This window comes from Cataglyphis hispanica, chromosome 8, assembly GCF_021464435.1.
Source record: "Cataglyphis hispanica isolate Lineage 1 chromosome 8, ULB_Chis1_1.0, whole genome shotgun sequence".
In the NCBI taxonomy this organism is placed as follows: domain Eukaryota; kingdom Metazoa; phylum Arthropoda; class Insecta; order Hymenoptera; family Formicidae; genus Cataglyphis; species Cataglyphis hispanica.
The window spans coordinates 3,470,975-3,495,999 of NC_065961.1; the positions used below are offsets into that span (position 1 = coordinate 3,470,975).

Sequence of the window (25,025 nt, forward strand, 5' to 3'; positions counted from 1 at the left end):
GACAGCAATATAAAGTATTAATTAGATATTAAATAATATAAAATTAGAAGAATTGAGTCCTTCCCTCCTCCTCCAAATATAAAAATTAAAATAAACATTTTTTTCACAAAAAGATAGGGTCTATAAAGAAGTTATTGTAAATCGGAGTAATTTTAAATACTTAAATAAATAATAAAAGTGAGAAAAAAAATAATGAGAAAATAATCAAATATTTATTATTTCTATATATTGTGATTTTATATTGTGATATTATATAGTAACATTTTCATGAGTTTTGTAATCATTTTTAAACAACATGCTGATGATTTTAAAACGCGTTATACATCGCGATATACTATAAATTTTATTAATTTTTCACAAAAATTCTCGCTTATACATAAATTAAAAATTCTATAAACTATTCAACATAGAATAATTCTCGAGTTAGATACATAACAAATTATAATTAATGTCTGAATTTTCGGAAAACACATGTAGATATGTAGGTCATTAATGATGTCACTTGTTCTGTTTTTCACTGGTTAACGTGCTTATCAAATAACACACACGCAGCAGAAAACGTACAAGACACCTGCCACGTATGAAAACAGAACGCCTGTAATTAGTCAGATATTATATGCTTATACATGTAGCTAACAACGAGAGTGAGAAAAAAAACTTTCTGAATTAATAGAATTGTCATTTTTAAAGAAATAAGTAAATAATCAATTTATTTATTTAAGTAACTTCTACCTTAACTGATGCATAAGATAAATAATGGAAGGCGCGATAAAATAACGAAAGACGGGAATTAATCAGATCGCTGGGCGATACAAATGTAATACACACAAGTATTTTTTAATTTATTATGTTACACATTCACAGTAAGAAAAACATGATGTCCATGTCCCCTTCAGTAACCTAGACTGTCTCTGTGCCAATATAAGTACAACTTGAGAGTGTCCATCGGAAGGAGGATGTGTAAGATTTCTATTGCTTGCACTTGTCCCTTCTGATCGCTCCGAGTTGTATCAGCACCCGTGTTGCAAATGTCCTTAATCTTGGCATAAACTAGTATCCGTGAACAATGCATACGTTCACGATACACGTGAAGATGTAGATCACCTTGTGCTTCTCACCGGCTCTTTGGATTCTGATCGCGAAATCCTCTCAGCGAAAGATTCGGAAAAGATTGCCAGAGAAGATTCGCGATTGAATGTTCCGCTGAGAGAACATGCAGCTTTGACATATTACCGGCGGACGTTATGATGGCACTTTAACCGGTGATGAAAAAAAACGACATTACGAGGGCGATTCGATCAATGATCGTATACCTCGATAGTGAGTTTTTTCCTTTTTCATTACTTCGCAATCACTAATAACTTTGAGAAGGACTTCGATCCGTAAAGAAGTTCTTCAAAAGGAATACCTGCCCCACAGAGATGAACAGAATGCAAGCTGTCTCCATTATCGACCACCAAAGCACTCGTTCATTGAGTTCTTCTGCGCGTTTGCGACCTTGCGCCTCGCGCAGACGGTGATGCGTTTGATAGTCCAAGATGCTGATTAGATTCTTGTGCACTTCCTGTGCAGAAGACTCCATCTGCAAGAACACTGACAAATGAGATATCATTTCTCATTGGTATGTTTTGTAAAGGGGGTAGTGCCAAAAATAATTTACCTGAGTCATTACTGTGACATGTTCTCCAAGGCCGGGAAGTGGCGCCTCGTCGCCGACTTGGAAATCCATATAAACAAGCTTATGCGAGTATGTAGAGAACTCATTGCTAAAGCAGGCCTTATACACTCCCGACATAGTAGGTATAAAGACGTGCGAATCAAATTGTTGTTTCACTTGACTATAGATAATTTCCTTATTTGGAGCCTCTAAAGTTACATCCACATCATATTGGCCACCTGTAACCACCTAAAAGATACAAGAACAATACGTGTTTAGAAACAATGCAAATCATTTTACAAAATTCAGAGAATCATAGTTTATTATATAATGTCTAATAAAGAGAGAAGTAGCCGTGCCAAAAAAATTGCTACGCTTCCACTTGACATAGAAAATTTTTCTTTAATTTTTACAGAGAACATTCAGATAAGATCTGTTTGTTTTACATTGTATTTCTTTCTAAACATGCATATTGTCCGAGCCAAAATTTATCATTGATTTGATTAAATTTTTACTAAAGTAAAATGTTATTCGTCATTATATTAATCCACACACACATTATATACTCGCATATTCTCTTTTAACATTCCTCACTATTCATCATTTGCATTATCATATTAAATTCGCATTATTTCCCATTCGTTCATTCAATTTATAGCCACGCGCGCAAATGTGCATATGCGCCGCGAACTCTGGCCTCCAATCTGATCATCGATAATAGCGACGTGTCATCGCGATATAAATATATATATATACATATATAGTAAAGTGAAAGTTGACAGCGATGAATTTGACAGCTTGCGCACCTGAAACTCCAACGTGGACGAGACGTTCTTCTCAATCTCTTGATAGAAGCATTCCTTGGCATTGTCGGCCAGCTCGAAGGTTAACTCGACGCCGCCCGTGAGCAGGAGAGTGCCGAGCAACGAAACGAGCAATATCCAGGCCGACCAGCAATCCATCCTTAAAATCGATCAGTTCGCTCTCGCGGCTGTCACTGATCCGCGCACATTTAAGATATCTCTGAAATTGATGAGGATGTACGAGAAGCGCACTCTTTCCACCTTTTCGACCTCAGCAGTCTCGGCACGGCTATCGAGAGATCCGCGGCGAGGGTCTCTCCGGTAAACGGGCTATTTTAACGTGGCCGGATGTCGGCCGTGACGCGCGACGTAACCGCGCGCAACGCGCAGCTGCGGAAGTGGCTACGCTCACGTCACGGCGGGCAGAGTACGAGCGCGCACGTTCACGTTTTCATCCATTAATTTGTCAGTAATACCTGCTGTAATTTCTGTAACAAGGATATGGAGCTTCAATTGCCGATCGAATCGAGTACGTAGGTTATTCGAATCAGAATCATTCATCGGCTAATAATAATTAATAGCAAATAAACAATAGTAGTTATGAAAATCTTTAATCGAGAGATCATAAAAACTTTCAATTCAATTTGAATCCATTTTTAGCCGCTGCGTCTTTTTCTCTACATATGTATATGTATTGAATTTTAGAAATAATGTACTTGTCATACACAAATACAGCTATGTTTTATTAAAATAATAGAAATATGTTGATATATATATGATGTATATACTATTATTATACATATTTTTTTTTATTCCATTTTTATTTCATCTAAATGTCAGACAGATGATGATGATTTTTCACGAAAATGCATCGGCATCTTTACTTCCGGTTCGCTATTAAACAAGCCTCGATAAATACATAATAATGACATAGTAATGACATAAGCAGCGATTGGAGAAGTTCGCGAAATATATTGCGTTTGCGAGAGGGAGAAAGAGAGGAGGGAGGGAGGGAGGGAAGAGGGAGAAATATGCCATATAGTAATCGGAAATTTCCGTCACGTTTTTCGCCGCATGTACTAGTAGCTATATTTAATTATTGACGAGAATACAAAGTACTAGCTTCCTTCCTCATATATCACAGGATCCCGCGCAATTCGCTAAATATTAAATCTTCGTAGTAACGCAGGAGAAGGAGACGCACGTATATTAAAGCAGGAAGACGCACGAGAGAATATGCGATGAAATTACCTTCCTGTCTGCTTTAATGCATGCTTCCTTTCCTTTCTACGTTATCATAAGCTTCAATGTTTAGTGTCTACAAGACAGTGTTTGTAGCAGGTTAAAAATGCACACGTACATATCGTCGCCTTCTTTTACCGTAAACAGTCTCTTGTAAGCACACGTCATTCAAATCGCATTCTTCCTTCTAATTCCAGAAAGACATTCCATAGAATTGCAACTTAAATTTCAAAAGAGTATATATATATATAATGCCAAAAAGTTCTAAAAAATTGAAAAACATTTTGATATATTTTTAGACAAGAAGAATCGATCGAGGAGGAATTTCGACTGAAAAATTCATCGTTAATATACTTGTCAAGATCGCAAGTTGCGGGACACCCTATAGAACGCAATGACAAGTAACCGGCATACAGTTGGAGGTATGTGTGTAATGCGCATGTTGTTTCTGTGGTCGTGTGGCGCCCTTCGGAGCCGCCTATCGGTCTCGTCTCGTAGTCGCGCCTCGTGGCGTCACGTCTCGGTGCACGCAATAGCGAAGGTGCGTGTCGTAGGACGAGGGTGCGGGGAAGGTGCTCGAGAGAAAGAGAGGGCTCTTCTCTTGAAAGGAACCTTCTCATCTCGCGTGGAGAGCGGGAATGCGAGCGCGACCGGCGCTCCGTCATTACGCGCGCATTGATGTTGCCTTAAATTAATCGCGCGTAATACGCGTAATGTACATGTACACGTACACTGTATCGGATATGAAAGATGAATGGGCCTTCTGTGTACTTTATAATGCGCGTTGATCGAAGACGCGAATCCTGTTCAACGAACGCGCGTATAATCACATGACGTATCGAAACTATTCATCTCGTATTCGTATACCGTTCGTAAAAAACGTATTCTTAAAAAAAAGAATGTATAATTAATCGCACACTTGTGCGTATAATATATGATTTATCCTGTTTCTTTCACGAAGAAAAACATGTACGATTTGCCCCTTCGGACTTGCATTATCGTACATGATAGATCCTGAAAATTAAGTTACATTAGCATCGAAAGGCTCTAGAAAAAAGCTATCAATGTAAGCAGGTTATCAAGTTGTTTTTCATGATCCCTAAATAATATTGGCCCGATCATAGAACGTGTACGGCGCCAGTCGATGCGGAATTCGAAGGTAGTAACACGACACCGAAGGGTTTCTCCTCCGCAAAGATTAACTTCGAGCGCGCGGCGGCAGCGGTGACGGGGTGGGGTGGCGGCAGCTGCGCCAGCGGTTGTACGGTGGGGGCAGAACCACGGCGGGGGGGGGGAAGCGGATCGTGACGGCTGCATGAAGTGTGCGCTGCGCGCCACGAGTTTTCGGTTGGCAGCGGCGCGAGACGGGTCTTTCTCGCCATATTCACGGCCCTTTCTTTCTCGTCGTGTGTTTTCAACGCGCCTAATCTTTTCTTGTTTTTTCGCTCGCGAGACGCTAATTCGCGCGCATTTGTTCTCGCACATCTCGATTAGCGATCGCATATCTACTGTATCGTGTATCCTCTTGTCGCGAGTGACATCGAGTGGCATGTTCTTCCGCATCTCTGTGTCCTCCAAGATACCGTGACACGCAGTGTGCGACCTGTCCGTGACCCTCATGGCCATCGCGGACACCTGTAAGGTAATTATTCCCAAAGGCGAGAAGCATATATGTATGTGTGTGAGCGATACGGAATATCTCGCAAAAAGTCTGGTCAGTATCCGAAATTAAAGATTCTGTTGTAATTTAATTCTATTCTTTAAAAACATTTCGAAAAATCTCTTTTTATTCGGCATTAAATATTTCTTTATAAATTCTAGATCTCTAGTTTTGCTTACACACATTTTCTTAATACATTGAACGAAGCAAATGTACGGGCATTCTCAGAGGACACTCTCAGAGAGAAAAGATTCTATTAGAAATATGAGAAGAATACAGCTACAAAAATAGCCTTGAAATTAGTACGTATGTAATGTTATGACAACTGTTTTGTAAACATACCGAAAAGAACAGAAAATATCTTTATTACATATCTCAATTAATTCTATGTTATTAATCTGTATTCATAAACAACGTGAGAGAAAGATCGTGGGAACGAGAACTTGAGAAAAACATTAAAGACGTTTTAAATTATTAATGCTCCTCCCGACTTTGTTGATATTTTACAATAATAAATCGCGTTGGCCTAAATCAATCTTTCCTTGAACTTTATCGTCGTAATTGGATCGCCTTTTAGATGCTTGAGTTTTCCTTTGTTGGCTTCTCGTGGCTCGAAAGCATAATCTCACGCAAATGCAGGTGAAAAAATATAATAGGCTTTATATCGTGTGTGATAATATTTGATAAATATTTTTGAAAATCGTAAATATAAATGCAATTTTTATTGTATATTTATGTATATTTTCTCTTTCATTATAACAGTGTGTTTTCTCTCCTCTGCTTTATATTTCTTTAATGAAATTTGCACACGAAATTTAAGCAATGCATATAGCAATTATTCGCGATGAAACCAGTAGAAACTGGATTGCATGCTCCAACGCGGTAACTCTAGCGGATATATTTCAATAATTCCGCTTTATATAACGTCTTGTCGATGAGCGCGCTTTTGTGCATCGCAGTTGCATCTTGTCTACCGAGAACTGTCACGTTTCTCTGTCCATTTTAGCAGTCCTTCCTCGTATTTTCGCGTACAGAATAAAATAGATGTATATTTAGACTTTGTAAAGAGACAGAGAGACAGAGAGAAACAAAGAAAAGAAGAAGAAAACAAAGGGCTGCAAGTAAAACTGAAACGAGGATATTGCTTCGCTCGTTGCTATTTTCCGGAGCAATTTCGATAAAATTTTATTTGATCTCAGGGGAAAAAAAAAACCGTATATTGTTTCCGCACCATCTGTACATGTTTTACAACGTCCCTCGAAATCGTCGGGCAATGCACTTTTCTCTCAAACGAAACGTAACGGTACGCACGATGCGAGCAAACGACGCGATAAATGCGGCAAAACGTAGGATCGATCATTATTCGACCGCTGTAATCGACGCGTCGCATCGTTGCCCGCGAGGAAGACGCCTCTGGAAAATGGGCCGTAAACGTTAATAAAAAAACACGTGTCTGCCGATGCGTTCCGTCGCGGTTATTAACCGTCATCGAGTCACCTCGCCAAGGACACGCGAAATGTCCGAGATTAGCGCGCATGCAAATATCGCCGTCAGACCTGGCGCTTATTAAAGCAAAAACTGGAGAGACGTTAGGTGAGAGACATGAAAATAGAAGAGAAATGTGAAAGAGAGAGAGAGAGAGATAAATGTAAATAGAGCAGGGGGATATTTCTGGCCAGGAATGAATTCTCGCTGAATTAATTAATTTGGCGCCGGAGAGAGACATTCGCGGACAGATATTCGCTATATTCGGACCGGAGTTGAAAGTCATTGACCGGGAGACACAAGAAAAATGAGGGAAAATGTAAAAGATTTCATTTAAAAGGTAAAATATTGTGTATATTTGTGTGTACGCGAAATACGTTGCCTTATTTCTCCTTCATCTCCCAACTATTTATATTTCAAACTATAAATTGTCAATGTCTTATCGAGTGACTTTTAGCTCAACCGAAAAAAAATTATTTGTAATAATAAACGCAAGATATCGAAATAAAATGGGCAGAAAAAGGGTCATCGGGGAGGGAACTAAAATTAGAGAAAGTCCGTAAAATTCGCGACTGGGGACGGCTGTTATCGGGCTTTACAGCGGCCATAAATAAATATCTCCGTCGTGCATTAATAAATTTTACGTAATACACAAAGAGAGGACAACACCGAGCGGCAGGTAGGATATTCTTGGCGCATGTGCTTCTGGCATAAAGAGAGGCGTCACCGAGTCGGCCGCCGACTCTTGCTGTCTGCCTTCGTCGCTCACGTGAACCGGCATGGTACGTGATCGATCTTAATGTCCGATGATTTAGCCACTACCGGGAACATTGTCGTCAAATCGGGTCAGCGACCCGGCACCTAATTATTGACTTTAATACTTTCGCGAAGTTAGTAGCCCATTTTCAGAGTTCGATATATAACTAATAAAGAATCCTGGCTCTTTCTCAAAATATTCGATATTCAGCGATTGAATATAAAAAGTGGAAGGGAAAAATGTCAACATTCCACGTTTTCGTTATATATATATAAAAAAAAAAAAAAAACTGGTAACAACTCGTTTATTTCGATCAAAAAAATCGACCTGAGTACAGTACTTTTGAGTAGAACGCTTGAGGAATTATTCGAGCAATTTCTGGAATCTTGTCAAAGTGTGCAAGAAAGAAAAGAGCAACTCGATCGTATAATCCCGCCTCTGGGGCGGGCGACGCAGACGGCGAGAGTTCGCGATCGTTTTTTTCTCCGACGGCGGAAATAAGAGGAATCTCTCGTGCTTTTTTTCGAGAGAGAACAAGTCCAGAGATCTCGCGCCGGCGCGCGCACCCACCTGTTTCTTCTTCGCGGTCCGGACTGGTTCCGGTCATGGACCACGAAGCGATGCGGGCGCGTTTCCCGACGCGGAGCCGCCACGCTTCCATTCCCCGCGCACATTATCATAGAGAAGCGCGCTTCTCTCTTTCTCTTTCTCTTTCTCCTCGGTAAGAAGATGCGAGATTTGTATCCCGCAATCCGCCGCGGTCATGAAAGCGCGCGTAATTAAAGCCGCGACGATAACGAGCTCGGCCGGTCGGTTAACCAGCATCGCCGGTGAATTCGTTAAACGGCGAAATTGCGACTCGGCGAAAGGCGCGACAGGAAATGATCTCGTCGTGAAATTGTAAAGGAACGCGGTGTCTTTCGCGAATGCTGCTTTTGAGCATTGAATGCCATTCGAGCAGACATTCTCGCGTGAATGAGAAGAGATAGAGACATCGTGGTTGGTTTATACCAGATCTTTAGCAACGTGATTGCTCTTTCGTATAGGATGAGTCAAGATCAGAGAAAGTCTTGATGAAAGAGATACTTTTAGAGATAATTTTTTTCACTTTATTTAACGCTCAGGTAATACGCTATGCAAGAATTAATTAATTTATTGTGCGAGATAATTATGGTAATTGCACGAATAAATTTGCACAGATCGAGGTATAAAATAATCGTCGTTGTTATATATTCCAACAAGATTTGTTCGCATATGATAACTAAATAATGCTCGCGCAGATGTTCACATTTTATTTCGAATAATTAGTAATTTCATTGTTCCCTTCTCGCGCGCTGCGATATTAATAATGCATAATCGGACTATGTGTGTTCGTGTATATTTCGGGAAAGCCCGGTGTCGGAAATTAATTATAAAATACGTTTATATTACGTTGTGCGTCATGAACTTTCTGCATTTCATTCTTTAATAATATACGTGTAATGCGAATTATCTTTCAAAGTGGATGAGAACGTTGTAATAACTGGTCCCATAATTGGTTTGCATACTAATGTTTATAGAATTCGTGAAAGTAGATAGGCTTTATATATACAAAACCGGAACAATAATGATTACGAGCTATATATCTAAAATGTGGCGGTGAAATTTATAACTAGTGAATAATAAAAATAAATGTGCTTTAAAATTAATTATTTATATTTTAAAATAATTGTATTACCTTTTTCATTCTTTCACTTTTTTCATATTTTACTTACCGGACTTAACATGTCAGACATTGAAGAGAAATAAATGCATAAAAAAAAGACAAAGTTTTATAGAACGTTTTATAAAATAAATTAAAAGAGAAAAGCCTTTTCTTCGTTATGATAATAAAATACTCAAGTACTTCGTGAAAGAGTAATTGCAACTTTTAAATACGTAAATTCTATGTGTAAACGTTACGAAAAGAAAGTTGCGTATTTGTCAGAATGATTGTCGGGTCATACACGTGTAATAGAAGAGTTGGAGTGAAATGAGAATGACGAGGAACACAAAGACAGCAGCGTGGCTATCTTGTAAAGAGAAGAAACATATGGGAAACTATGACAGATATGATGTCAGAGAAATAAATCAAGATTGCGAGAGAGTTAATTCCTCCATATCATTCTTTTGCGTATCTCCATTTTAATCGTTCATACCACTCACAAATCGCGATTTTATCAAGTAACGCACCGTAAATGATTCTCAAATCTCAGAATAAGAGTAAAGTATCAGGCATTACTCGACTGAAATTACCATGTATTGGATTCCTGTTGAATCTTCATATATATATATATATATATATATATATATATATATATATATATGTGTGTGCTCTGCTTGCAGCAGAGCACTTCCGTGTTCGCAGAAGCGGAAGAAGCTGCCGGTGAATTAAGACACACGCAAGCGAGATGCGAATGCGAGATTATGGACCCCGTTAGGTCAGTCCCTACAAGCGACTTCTGCAGCAATAACTCTCTTTCGTATTTTTGCCGAAGCCTAGGAAATTACGATATACATTTTCCTACATTTTACGCTTCGTCTGAGAGAATATCAATGAAACGTTCTCTCAAAGATTCGCGATAAGATTATTCTGTAATTTAATATTAGAAAAATTTTATTAAGATTTTTATTCTTGATGATAGCATACGATATCATTATATTGCTGGATACTCTAAATAAAAAGTTCATTGTTCGCGGCTCTGTGATTCTTGTGGACGAAGCAGGATCATTCACACATATAAATACACGCACACACACACATACATACAATTTCTCTTCACGGCCGATCAGATCAGATGCAGGTCGTACATCAAGCTTTTTACGGCATCCTCTCTTCAAGGCTTTTTTCCATCTTTGATCGAAACCTCCGCGGTTATAATTAGCTTGTAGCCCGGTATTAAATTGTTATTTCCTTCTTATGGATTCTCAAGGAAATGTGTGCCATGTGCGACAAGTCTAATTATGATCGAAATATATTGCCTGCGAAAATAAAGAATAATAATCTAATAATAGTATAAATATAATAGCATAAAACTAATATTAGAATAAGAATAATAGTATAAAAATAAAGGGTGATAATATTTTTGGCCTCGAAAAATTTAGCTGCTTTATTTAGAATTCTCTCTCTGAAATATTATTTCGCGGTTATTTTTGAAATCTCTCTACTAAATAGACGTTTTATTTAAATCACGCTTTCGCGTGATGATGCATAATTAGCACTTTGCCGCACACAGGTGGATGATTAATATCTTTCTACAGTACTGTTACACAATTTGTCATACTTTATGAAAACATATTGCGGGGGAAAGATGGTTATATATTAAAGATCTCGAGAAATTTAAGAATGATTATAAAATTATGCTCATTAAGAGACTGCAAGTATAAAGTACCTTATAAAAATGAGGAAAGAAATTAGATCAAATCTATTATTCAGCTAAAATGCTTGTCAGTTCTGCTACACGCTATGTTAAAAGAAAATTATATGTTATCATCATGAAGCATTTGATTAAGTTTAGGAAGGCGAAGATGCTAATCTTAAGTAAACCGAATTAATGGTTTGCGATTTTTTTCGCGAAATATAAAGGTTAAAGCCAAATTAGGAATGCCATGATAATAATAATTGATTTAAGGAGTATTTCGATCTAATGTAAGATACGATTTAATTTTCGCTATTGATCCTTCGCGATACGTGCCTCCAAATAGCTCCGTCGTGCTTACGCGGGATTAGCGTGTTGAAATATTGCCGATATTATTACGGATCGCTCAATTTTAGCCGCGCAGGATCTTAATGTTTGCGCTCATGACTCACATAGCAACGACGCAATGTCTGAACCGGATTACGCTGGCCATGAAACATGGTAAAGGCGAAAATCCCCTTGTCACATCCCCGTTCCCCTTGTCGGCGACCTTAGCTTCACCCTCGCTTGTACTCTTCCTTACCCGATTACTGCACGAACAACATACTTGCCTGTACGTATAGGTGTATGCTTTCTTTCGTCCGGATATATAGGGTGTTATAAAGATTCCGTATTTTATTTAGATGCGGTTAATTTTTTAAAAAATTAAATAGACAGCATATACACGTTAATAAAGTTTTTGAAAACATAATTTTTTTGTTGAAGGATGCTTTGCTCGAATTTTATTTTTGATTAAACGTATTATTTATTTAACATACTTATTTCTAAGATTTTTATTCCTAAATACAGATTTATAAAAATATGTACATTAACATCGATTTACGATGCAAGCTTCATATTTTTTCTGAATTGCTGCGCGATTTCGTGATACCCGGATTTTACACAATGGTTGGCGGACGCAATACATACGCGTCAAGCGTGTATATGCACACTTTGGCTCTCGTACAATCGATCGACCCGCTCTGCTGTATATTGTCGTACTCATGATATGCACTCTCGAGTCAGACGATATACAGCCTTAACTCTGCATGTATTCATATGCACTTTCGGGCTATCGTATACTATCGCTCGAGTAGCTTGATGGGAGGGGCACGAGTGTGCCCCAAGGGAGAACGAGCGCGATGTTTCCTCTCGCTGCATCCAACAAAAACTTCTTTAGACTCCGGAGAGAGTGCAACACTCTTCACGTTGCATATGCATGAATTCACAATGTAAATGTAGGGGAGTCGCATCGCGCTCAAAAGCTCAGATTTTTATCTCCCGTATCGCAATTCTGATGGATTTAGTCAGCGAATTTCACGATAACGTTGCATTATGTTGCATGAGCTAGCTGCAATGCGTAATTTTTTTCTATTTTTTTTTTTATAGTCTATCCTAGATTTAAAAAAAAAAAGCGTTATCAATAATCGGGAATAAAATTGCTCGATATTGCACGTATTTTATATATATAAATTTTGTGAAATCTATTCGCATCCATTAAAAAAATCTTGGGTTATTTCATTTTGTAAGAATACGCATCGCAGCTCCTTGGGAATTTTTATTTCTTATCCCGAGAATGATTTTAAGCGCGATTACAACGAGAGCGTCTGTTTGCTGACGTAATAAAACATCTTTCTTCGGCGCAGAAACCACACGTGAGAGATTAAAAACGCACCGTTCTCTCCGGTTTTTATTCCATGTGTCTGGAAAGCATCCGCGTATTATAATTCCACAATTCTTCCGCACCGCGATTATTTATCTCTCACACATTTATCTTGATATATTTAAATTATAATATATTAATCTAAAATTAATGTACTCTAATAAATGATTTATATTACCAGGAGATATATTAATTAATTACGATTCTTGCAATAATTGAAGTATATTTCTTTCATTCTTTAAATGAGAGTTTCTCGCGCGAATGCGAGGCACAAGATCCAATCAATCTTGCATCCTATCCTGGCCAGCACCCGCCATGTGAATATTTCATTTGTGTGCTGCAGAATTAAAGTCGGATGGCTGTACTGGCAAGACTCGTGCGCAGGGGCGCGGTGAAGCACGGAAAACACAGCGATGACGCTTCCAGTTTCGAGCTACGAGGAACTTCTCATCCAAGTCCGTGAGCTCACTCACGAGACGATTCTCTTGCAACGTCAATTGTCCTCCGATCTCTTCGACAACGTCGACCCACCGGATGTAAATCACAATTTCTCCTTCGCTCAGAAGAATTATGAAAAAGGTAATAGGCGATATACTTGATATTTAATAATAAAAAAGTTAAGATTATCTTAATTTTTAATTTTTATATGTAATCTTAATTTTTTAATTATTAAAAAGAAACAATAAGGAATTTAACATCCTTGGATTATTGTTTTTAAATAATATGTAAAAATAAAAATACATATGAAACGCGAAGACTTTTTCGATTAATCAAACATATAGTGAGTATCTTGTTTCGTCGGCGAATCGATTTCTACTAGTACTATACTTCTTATTGTTAGTCCGCGGTCTCGAGGTAACTATATTAATATATGACATCGCAACTGGTGCATTGAACTCTTGTGTGCGCGCCAATAGCCTTAACTATAAGGATGCAAATGAGCATCTGGCAAAAAGCTACATAAACAATATAATACGAATTCGTGCTTGCTGCATTATTTATATTTTATTTATGTCGTAAAATAGTAAAAGATTTACAATATTACTAATGCACTTATAAACATGTGTATAGAAGTTTAATCTCGCTTAAGTGATTGAAAAATCTCATACATATTGTAGATATACATTTAAAAGCTAAAATTCTTCTTAAATATTTATGCACGCTCTATCTCCCATCGAAGTAGAGGTGGGTTTATTTTGGGAAATCCCTGATAACACTCGCATTTACTCTCGACGGTGTTATCGATGCTAGACGAACGGATCGTCGGCGGGATCCGATTTAAGCTTTCACGAACGATCCCTGGCCTCGCCGATGCTATGTCTGGTAAGTGGTGGTCTCCGTAAGGCAGGCAATGGTTGGACCGATGCCATCTAAATGTCAAAGCACTTCACGACGTAGAACAAGGCGGGCCGAAGGAAAATACGACAAGTTAGAAAAGATCGTCGGGGAACAAGAGTAAAAGCGCCGTGACACTTCGAAACGACCGGCTCTCTTTCCAACGTTGTTCGAACTGTCACGACCAATTCCATCTCGTTCACCTCGAATAAGCTTGCCTGCGTTTGCTTCTGTCTCAGCGATGCCGTTAGTCGTATGCCTTTTGCATTTTTTGCAGAACGAAAATCAGTGCAATCGCGGGACGCCATTTACTTTGTCGGCAATGCTTTGAATAACATTCTTTTAACATAAAAGTATAAGTGTCTTATTAAAATCAAATGAAAATATAAATTTGATTTACAAAAAATGAATATAAAGAAATATTATAAGATATTTTATTATGAGATAAAAAACTTTATACATATATCAAATTAATATATAAATTAAAATTAATATATAAATTAATATATAAAATTAATAAATATAATGAAATTTGAAATTATATTAACGATAACGCGCAAAGTTTACGTCGTTATTTGACACATCGTATATTTGATGTTAATGTTTACATCGTATATGTTTACATCGTAAATATAAATAAATATCATACGCGAGTATCTTCGTACGCTTGCGAGTTTCAACAAACGATGTTTTGCAACCTTCAACTCGTGCAATATTTTACTTCTCTAGACTCTTGCACGCGAGGAACAGTTGCGAAATGACAGCGATCTGTCAAAATTCAAAATAAATTTAATGCGCGATAGGTCTCCAGGGATTCGCGTGTAAACGCTCGAGTTATTTTTGCGGGAAAATCCGCATAAAGTCGCGAAACATCGACTTTTCTATTTACCCTGGTTATAAAATAATCGAATGAATTAATCAACGAGGTTATTTGGAATATTCTTATCATTCTTATCATTTTGTCGGATTGCATTAAGCGCATTAAGCGCCTTTCAGAAAATGCGTGATGGATTTTCTAAGTAAGTGTCATTCATGATGACTGTTTATTATGACAGACTTCCTTTCTCTGTCTCTCTTTCTCTCTCTTTATGTATATGTATGATGTTCTATGTCAATCAAATTACTCTCAAAGTCTCAAGAAATTTATTATCAATTATCGCTTCCTTCCTTGAATGGTTAATTTTATTTAGCTCATCTTCATTCAATTCAGTCACGCGGCATATACATTGCATATATACGCGCTTTCGTCACTAATCGTAAAGTGTAAATATTCCGTCTAATTTTGCAAACAATGTATGACGATAGTAGCTATAATTACATAAGAATAAATATTAATCATGAACATCAATCGCTATGCATTTAAATTATTATTATTTATTCATATATTAGAGTTATCGCACTCTCGAACAATATGATATATATATATATATATATATATATATATATATATATATATATATATATTCTTAAGTATTCTGTTCAAATTTAACAATTTTGAGATCTAACAAATACTTTTATATATATCCTAAATTCATTTTATAAATTCTTTTAATATCCTAAAACAATTTTTTTTACTAATCTAGAAAAATCCAGAAAAGAAATTTTTTTTAATTATCTTAGATACATTTAATTACAAAATGACAATTTTTCTTTGGTGAAATTTACTTTTGTCTCAAAATACCAAATATATCTTTACATTTTTGTAGAAATTTTAATAATCTATTATATCACGATAAACATGATTTGGCATCGATAGATATTTCGCTATCACGAAAATACATATAGAATCCCCGTTCACGAAATTGGGAAAAGAAAACCAGAGATAAGTCGTCTTCTATACTCGGTATTTTATCAGGTTTTTTTTTCTACCAATGTCACTAGAGACTGAATGACTGCACTTTATATGTACTTCGTTTCTTCACGGTTTACTTTCCTCCCGCTGACATACAGCTATTTTTGAGAAAGTCTCAAAGGAGAGAACTACGACGCAGTTATGAGAAACTGGGACTCTTGAAAATTCAACCGTTAATCTTTTCTCTTCCGCTTCTACGTTTTCTTTACTTTAAGAAGTAGGCGATTATTTGAGCAAACATTATCGTCTTGTTTAAATTTTTTTTAATTAAATATGTACTTTAAAAACGATCGACAAAACTCACGTAAAGAATAAACGCGAATGCGTCATACTCACGATACGATCTTGTGTTCCAGGGAAGCTCCTGACAGATAACGTGATACAACATTGCGATAAAATCCGGCAAATCGAGACAGAACGGAAGCCCATTGCTGAATGCAAGTGAGTATCGCTTTGAGTCATAACTTCTTTTATTTTTCGATAAAACACATAGTGTAAATTGTATACGTGGCATTAAAAAAACTCGATGCAAAAAAGAAATATTTCTAACACACACATAAAAAAATGAATTATATATAAAATTATACATAAAATTATATATATATATATATTTTTTTTTCTTCATTTTGTACAAGATAGCTGTACAACATAGCTTTTGTAACTTTCTTTCAAAGAGAATCGCGACTCAAAAATACTATCGCGGAAGCATTGGAGAAAGCATCATGCTTGTAAGAGGAATTCCATCTGCAACATTTAAGCGCACGTGACATTATTCCCTTTTATCTTTGAGCAACTAGAAATGCCGACGTGCATTTCGCGAATGAGTTGCTATAAATCTTACATAGATGCATACACTTTTATTACATAAAATGTAGCAAAACTCGACGCGAAATTATAGAGAAAGAAACTTATTTTTTTTTTTTTTTAATTAATTTTTTTAAATAATAAATCTTCATAATTTATACAGATGCGACTTTTATAATTAAAATTTTATTTTGGGTTACATAACATTTTTTTGCCACTTTTTCATCAATGGATCTTATCTTCTGATGTACGCTCTATATATGATATCACTTTAGTCACATAAATGATTATTCTGAAATCTGTACAACCATCTATACGCATATCTTTTTCGTTCGGCACTTATTAGTACACGTTATTCCGCGAATATCGTAAAACGATAACTAACATTGACAATGTTATCACATTGTTGTAGCAATTTCAGATTACGACCGCGATACTATCACGATTTGGAGACTTCCGAGAGCACTCGATCGGGCGAGCTGACCAGCCGACTTTTGACTTGGCGAAGTCACGACCGTCACCCGATAGTGTTACAGGTAAGCCACCTGATCAACGCGAATCTGTGCACGAACCTGTTTGGCAGGTGATGGCAATATTTAATATCTGCCTCACCTGGCTTAAAATTCTGACTGCGTGTGCGATTGATTTATTCTTTTACCTTCGCTTCACCCGTTCGTGATATTGCATGTTAACAATAACTTTAATTTCGCTCATATAAATACTTGTGCGACGGAATTATTTAATTGTCGATGAAAATATCGATATTATTTTACATATATATCGTTCTTTTTATTTTATTTTATTTTATTATTTTCTTTATTTGCTTTATTATTTTATTTATTTACTTTATTATTTTATCATAATATGCTACATTTTATGCAACAAATGGAACCAATTTTTTTATATTTCATTCTTAAAAGAAACTAAATCTTTGAGTCCTATTTTAACTCGTGTATCTTTTCCGTAAATTATTTATTTCATGATTAGATAATATGTAATGTATTTACATTAATTGTAAGCGCAGTGTATTGCATGCATCGTAAAGCGTTAGCATTAATGACCATAATACGCTGAAGTGGCGAACAAGGTAATACGTAACATCCGTACTAATTTGTCTCCAACCTGCAATGCACAGTTGCTACTAGGCTCTGGTTTATAGTACAAAGTTACGAAACAGAGATGCACGCGTGCATCAATAAATAGACTTCAAAGGGACATAACTCTGGAATAATCAACGGAATAATATTATTTTTTTCGAATAACATCAAACGTATAGTTGATGTTGCATTAATTAAAATAACTTTGGTAACCATAAAAAGAAATGCAATATCATTTACACAAGTAATTTGATAAAATATTTTATTACATTAGAAGAATATCTATATCTGCGCAAACTTATTTTTTTTTTTTTTTTTATACGATTATCTCTTTGTAATGAAAGCGATGCCACATGAATTCGTTTCTTTATTCGACAAACTCTCGTCATGCGTTTTCGCTGCATCGTGCCGCATAAAACCTCGATGCATTCAGGCTCGCACGTTCAAGGTCGCAGGATTATATCAAGGCAACACCTATGCACACGTGGCTGCCCGTGCGCGGCGGACGCACTATTCTTTTTTCTTCTCTCTCTCTCTCTCTCTCTCTCTCTCTTCCTCTCTCCTGGTCGCCCTCTTTGCAAGAGAACCCGAAACGCGATGAAAATCGTCTGAGGGGGCGGAATTTAATTCGCGAGCATGCGCCGTGTCTATGGGGGAATCATCGGTGGGGTTGCCACTACCCCCTACTGCCTGTGTTGTTATTGATCAGGGATCTCTCTTTCTCCGTCTTTTCATTCCGACGAAACGGCTAAAATATATCGCACCGTGAGACATAGCGGACCCCACAGCGCTCCCATTTTCGCGTACGCAAAAATTTATGCTACAATACGTAATTAATTTATGTGCTTTCGGGATTCTCGCGGAAATATTTTACGGCCGCGAGAGAAGCGACGATTTATGCGATGATAATAATCGCGAAATGTTAGAGATAATTTATACGCGGCGGCGGCGGCGGCTTTTGACGCGATAATCATCTCCCAACCAATCTAAACAATATCTCAGAATCGTCCCGAGCGAATAATTAAGATAATAAAATGGTACAAACATGACTTATCTCGTGCAACATATTACACGAATGCGTGAAACGATTTTTCAAAATGCTGCATTAAATAATTTAATAATACATCTTTCGTGCATTTAATATCTTTACGCGTTAATTAAATTTACGTAATAATAATTTTTGCTTACGCCAATGCAAATTGATACAACTACTTGTTTTTATTTTGCGGCTACGAAGTCCTGCATCGCACGATTAAAATATAAATGCGGCCGCTCTCTCGCACACGCGATATTTTGCAGCTGTTTTTGCAATCGGGCGACGTATCAAGCTGCTTACTGACGTTTCATTGGCTCGCGCATAAAATGTTCTTCGCAAAGAAATACTATTGTATTAATCAGACAAATGAATTCCATTAATTCTGCCGCGTGGTCCAGAATCACTCTCTCGCGCCTGACCCTCCTCTTGCATCAATTAGAAATTTCCTCCTCCGAATGAGATTGTTATCCGCCTAATAGTAATAAAGATCCATTCGGTTAATGAAACGCGTGATTGCTGAAGAGGAGAAGCGGGATTCCGTGGCTTCCTGATTAGATGGACACGAGAAGAGCCCCTCGACGATCGTCCGGCATGAGATAGAACGTCAAGAAGCAGTGAAAGGAAGAATTCTATCGATTATAGATGTGTGTCGAATGAAAGTTACTGATAGTATAGAACACAGCGATTTGTTAGAAAACGGAGTAAAGCACGCGGAGACGCAGTCATCACCGGATAATCATCATTTCATAATCATTTATTAATGTATCTTTGTGTAAGGAAACTGGATCTTTGCAATTATGAGGCTATTAATTAATTGATATCTTATGGCGCTAGAATTAGATTAGCAAGAAAATTAAGAAAATTAAGAAAAAAAAATAGGAGATTCGCCCTTTTATTTTTTTAATATAAAATATATTATGATAAATACATATACGAGTGTATATATTTGTATAATTTTATTTGCGCGAGACAATCGATTCACGGACTATATTCGTTCGAGTGTAAATATCTGGGAAATCTATAGAAAAGCGAGAGAGAATAATGTCATCTTTTATGTAGAATATTTGAGATGGTATCACAGAATACACATCTTTCGAGAACACTGCTCCAAGTCATTGCAAATAATTTCTTATTAAATCGCGGCGTAGCTTGAGTCACGGAGGACAATATTCCTCAGACAATAAAAGATATAACAAGCATAAATCATAGATTTGCACAGATATTACAGCGTCTCGTATTCCTCTGAATCATCGCTAATAAACAATCTGTCATTTAATGTGAACCAATCTCTAGAGACATCAAGAGTAAGAAAGTATATTTCCTCCCGCGAAAAGGAGATACCGCGGCAGAGACAGGCATCTCCTAATTAAACGGAGAAAAGAGAAATTCAGATTCATAAATCAGAGAAAAAGAAAGAAAGATAGGCAGAGGAACGTAGAAGCGATTGTTGAGGAACGACGAAATCGACCTCGAAGAAACGGAAGCAGGAGGGAGGGAACCGGAGAGACTATAAAGGAGGGGGATAGATCGAGTGAGTCAGTGATGGCGTGCAGCAACAGCCCAGGCCGAGCCCAGCTGTTCCTCGGATCCCCTAACTTAGCCAGTTTATTTCAGCCACTAACACTACGCGGTCTCTGTCGCTCGTGGTTCGTAAACCTACGAGGCTGCACAGCCTCGTTAACTCGGCGTGGCTCCTGAAGACTTTTTAGCGTTTCCGTCATCCTCTCGTACGCACCGATGACGGAAAGACTCTTAAGACGAGGGGGGGAATCGCGCTTCATTCACGATCGAGCGCCGAACCGGTCGCGCTACTGACTGATCTCCGATACATTATTTTGACGTTTGCGAGTTGCGATACGCGCCAGCTGTTCGTCGAGTGTGTACGTATGTGTGAGTAAGTGCGTGAGGCCGGATTATCGGAGCCGGTGGTGCGTTCTCGCTCGCTCTGGCTTTCGGAATCGCCTTCGTTTTCTTTGTGCGCGCGTCCCCTTTCCCGGGAATCGCCAACACGGAATCTTCCATCGTCGCCGATTTCCCTTTAATTGCGCGCATTCCTCGATCATAGGCTTTACTCACTAACATTCGCGGTTTGTATTTGTCTCTTGTCAATCCATTAAAAGACGGTCTAGGAAGAATCGTTTAGATTCATTTTTTTTAACTGTATATTCAATGATAAACGTGATAATTGTATTATTTTGCATTCCAAAAGATATTTTGAATACCTTCTCATAATTAGTAAAAATTATTTATATCTAGAATTGAATCTGAATTTGATTGACAAATTAATTCATTCTGAATTATAATTCTCTTGTTGATAGAAGCGAAATTTATATAACATATATAACATAATTTCCTGCCGCGTTTTCATCTTCCTGTCAACGCTTCCTCCATGAAAGAAATTAATCGACAAGGAATGCCATTCATATCCCGCGAGGCAATCGAAACAGAGTAATCGATTGAATTTCCGGTGAAGGTTCAGTGCCATAAAATATCTCGTCAAACCGGGAGAAAAGGAAACGGAAGGAGGATGCGGTTGTCGCGCCAGTTGATCTAGCGATTATTCGCGATATATCCGCGTATAAAAAATGATTATCAGCCCGTCGTCTTCGAGGAGGGCGATAATCGGGCGGCTTTCGTGGGAAAACTTAGAGATAGAGAAACGTGACGCACGAATATTATTGCGCGACACGCACGTGCGGTTGTATTGCACCGGCGCCGCGTGTGTTGCGAAATGCACATTCGCGTGTGGGTCGCGAACTGGCAGCTGCATATCAACTATAAATGGCACGCGCAAAAGCGAGGCATTGACACGTATATATCGCGGAGAGAGGTAGGATCGAAGGAAGGGCGGGAGGGGAGGAGGTGAACTATCGAAATGATTCGATACTTCATCTGTATTCCCGCTTTGCTTTAAATAGAACGACGAAGTTCGATGGAAATTGTGTACGTCTTGCTTCTATTGAAATCCCGTGCGCGGTAACTTAGTCGGATGAGAGAAAATCAGATTAGATTCATTTCGGCCTCTCTTGCGAACGTCTTCCGAGTGTTAATTGAATGTGCGCTGTGATAATCGCCGAAATTGAATATCGCGCTCTCGTCAGAGTCTCGTTTATTCGTATTTCTTATCTTCTGAAACTAAATATAATAAACGTCATAGGGTCTAATAAAAATACAATGAGATAATTAAATACAATACTTATATATTACGTGTACATTTTTTATAAAAAGAGATGAAGAAGAGGGCACTTCAAATTATGATAAAAATGAATATATTTTGCTACAGACTGGAACATTTACAATTACAAAAATATTCCAAAGACAACAGCATCTATTCTCTACATGATCTTTAATTTCACGAGCGATTGTTTAGCTCGAATCTGGAATTAAGATTAACAGTTATGGCAAGAATGGATATTTCACTATTGACAGATTTGAATCATGTTTGCATAAAAATATCTCGCATTCGTTCTCCACGAAATACATTCTTTCACTCTATCTGAGCCATTCTTCATGTACGCGGGAGTGAAGAAAACTCGGAGGGATACATTTGCGACGAGGGGGTGGAATGTAATTTACGGTGATTAGATGCGTGACTAATTGCAGAATACATTCGCGAAATATACACAGTTAAAGTGAGAAGAGAAGAGCGCGCTGCGTCAAGGATACTCGTGGACCGCAATGGCAGCTGTGACGGTGGCGGTGGTGGCGGTGGCTGAAATGTCAGAGGAACATTTTGAAAATCTTTGGTTCGGCGCATGCGTCCCGGTGCACTCAGCCTCCGATGGAGCGCGATGGACCTGTCGTCGTCTCTGAGCTACTGCTGCTAGATGAAACGCTCCGCGCCGAGAGGAAACTACGCATCTCTCCGACGACGCCGGGAATCGTGGATCCTCGAATTATTCGATCGACAATCATCGGATCGACAAATAATCAGTGCGTAATCGTGAGTGTTATTGATCATCCTTTTACGAAATAAACAATCGTCTGCTCTCGTTTCGACACGATCGATAGCGAGAAAGATCTTTCCGGAGAGAGAAAGAGAGAGAGAGAGAGAGAAGCGCCACCCGTTATAGAAAGAGAAAGAGAGTGCGTGTGTTGTCCGAGGTGCTCGATCGCTGCGACAATTTCCAATGCGCTTTTCGTGCGGATGTCGAAATTGGCAGAGACGGACGATCCCTAAACGAGTGAATGTTCCATGAAACTGAATTCGAGACGCGGCGGCGAGAGATGCCGGATGAAAATCGCGACCAGCTGGCGAGAGACGGAGGAGGAAACGTATCGGGAGGACGCAGAGAGTCCTCGAGGGGTGGCAGCTGCGAGCCGGATCCTCGTAATCGAGGACTAACCGCAACGATGATTCCGCTTCCGCGCACTGGCCAGTTCGCGGCCGCCTCGCAAAATCAGAAGATTGTCAAAACGGAGAAAAATCGACTGAGACTCATCCTAGAAAGCCACGGGACTATTGATAAGGAGCGGAGAATTGGCATGCAAGAGGAGGAGGAGGAGGAGGAGGAGGAGCAAGTATCGCAGAATAATTGGCAAGTGTCGGCCGCCAACTGCTCGACTATCGCGCAATTCAGCGAGGAATCTGGCGATTCGTATCGGAAGGGAAAGGTGATTAAATTATAAGCCAAATGTCTCGATCGAGGGAACTCAATTAACTAGGTTGTTGAAATGTCAATTCTTAAACAATAGCTGCATCGATGTGATGTGGCTCTTTTTTTATTTTGTTATATTTTATTTACTTCGAGATATATTGTTTTAATAACGCAACGGAAAAAGATTTATAAATATATGAGATGCTTTTATTATTTATTATTTCTAAGACTATCGATTTAATCTTTGCACGACACGAGATATAAGAATAATAATGATGACGCACATAATGTTACATGAAGTTAGAATTCATTGACGGAAACAGCGAATTTATATATACTCCGCTATATATAAAAAAAAAAATTATTATTTTATAAGGTTAATAATATGTATATATGTAAGCTATCTTCATCCATTCTAAAGAGCTTTCCGGTTATAAATTGGCTGTTTAAAACACACCGAACAATACTCTTCTCGCTAAAGCGATATGAAATTCATATAACACACGCACTTGTCTCGAACTCTCCGGACATTTGAGCAATTAGGATAATTCGAACGAGCATAGATTTCCTTCCAAACAGGGCGCATCGCGACACTTCCCGCAGCAACAACCGGAAATTTACTTTCGTCGTTCTCGCATCACTGATCAACACGCTCTGTTTTTTATTTGCCTTTCGATATTGAACTCTCTAGATTGCCTTCCCAAAATATTCGCCTATTAATTCGAAATTTCTTTAACTCTCGAATATGTATAAACCGCTTAAAAGAGATATAAATTCAATTTTTTTGAAAAAAAATTGATAATATCGATATTTTTGAGTACACTAAAATGCAAGCTCTTTAATAAATTCTTGAAACAAAAAAACTGGACTTATATCACTTTCAAAATAAACGGCTCACATCTCGCCGGTTTTAATTACACCGGTAATGAGTAACTAACTAAAACATATATAATCAACGTAGTTGTAAACTCTTCTGGCATAACGTTCGAAATTATTTTAATATGCTAAATTTTTATCTTTATATATTAAGTAATTTATAATTAAAACTTTTTATATTTTAATTAAAATTAAAATTTTAATTTGAGCTAAATTCATGTAAATTTTATACAATATATCTTCTTCAATCAGTCGACAGTCGGTGACATAACGCATGATTCGCATCGTCACTTGATTTCCCGTTAATTAAAATCGAAATCAAGACGAGGGGAAATAAAGCGACGCGATTGCACGAAAAATACGTAACATTTGTCGCAGTTTAGATTTCTCGGAAGCGCTTATTTAACATGGTCTTAGATAACGTGTACAATGACAAAAGAATACCTTGGAGCGTGTAAGGCGTCCGCGCAAAATTTACGAGCGTACGCACGACCTTTGTTTGTGACCGAAATATACTTCCTCGCTTGGCCGTGTCGAAAATAAAATTTCGTGGCTCACGAAAACGTTCTCGTTTTTTACTTTAAACGTCGTCCGATGTAAACAATATTAATCACCGTTATTTCGAGGAAAAACAAAGTTTGAGTTATTATATTTTTAAAAATAAATAATATCTTTCGGAGAATTGTTATTATTTCCAATCGTGATATAATGACGCAGTACCTTTTCTGGACATTTAATAATGAT

At 37.8% G+C, this 25,025-nt stretch overlaps 2 protein-coding genes across 4 annotated transcripts in view; one reads left to right on the plus strand and one right to left on the minus strand.

Moving 5' to 3' along the window:
- Positions 1-818: 818 nt before the first annotated feature.
- On the minus strand, positions 819-2,803 carry LOC126851294 (transmembrane emp24 domain-containing protein 7-like). The gene is made up of 3 exons (XM_050595073.1): positions 2,464-2,803; positions 1,661-1,906; positions 819-1,582 (listed from the first exon to the last, which is right to left on the minus strand). The coding sequence occupies exons 1-3, from the start codon at positions 2,617-2,619 to the stop codon at positions 1,355-1,357; spliced, it is 630 nt and encodes a 209-aa protein (XP_050451030.1). The 5' UTR covers positions 2,620-2,803; the 3' UTR covers positions 819-1,354.
- A 2,224-nt stretch (positions 2,804-5,027) lies between these two features.
- The window catches only part of LOC126851269 (uncharacterized), a 34,427-nt gene continuing 14,429 nt past the window's right edge, over positions 5,028-25,025 (plus strand). Inside the window, exons 1-4 of one of the 3 annotated variants that reach the window (XM_050595016.1) lie at positions 5,028-5,344; positions 13,027-13,262; positions 16,227-16,311; positions 17,087-17,210. In XM_050595016.1, coding sequence (XP_050450973.1) covers positions 13,097-13,262; positions 16,227-16,311; positions 17,087-17,210 — 375 coding nt within the window. In that variant the 5' untranslated portion in view covers positions 5,028-5,344; positions 13,027-13,096. Of the gene's footprint in view, positions 5,345-13,026; positions 13,263-16,226; positions 16,312-17,086; positions 17,211-22,374; positions 23,422-25,025 lie in introns of those variants that run through there. The other 2 variants (XM_050595017.1, XM_050595015.1) reach the window with 2 other exon arrangements.

Coding starts and splice junctions, on each gene's coding strand:
- LOC126851294 (XM_050595073.1), bottom strand. CDS start 2,619: ATGGATTGCTGGTCGGCCTGGATATTGCTCGTTTCGTTGCTCGGCACT. Junction 1,907..2,463: donor CGTCCACGTTGGAGTTTCAG/GTGCGCAAGCTG, acceptor TGTATCTTTTAG/GTGGTTACAGGTGGCCAATA. Junction 1,583..1,660: donor ATGTCACAGTAATGACTCAG/GTAAATTATTTT, acceptor GTGTTCTTGCAG/ATGGAGTCTTCTGCACAGGA.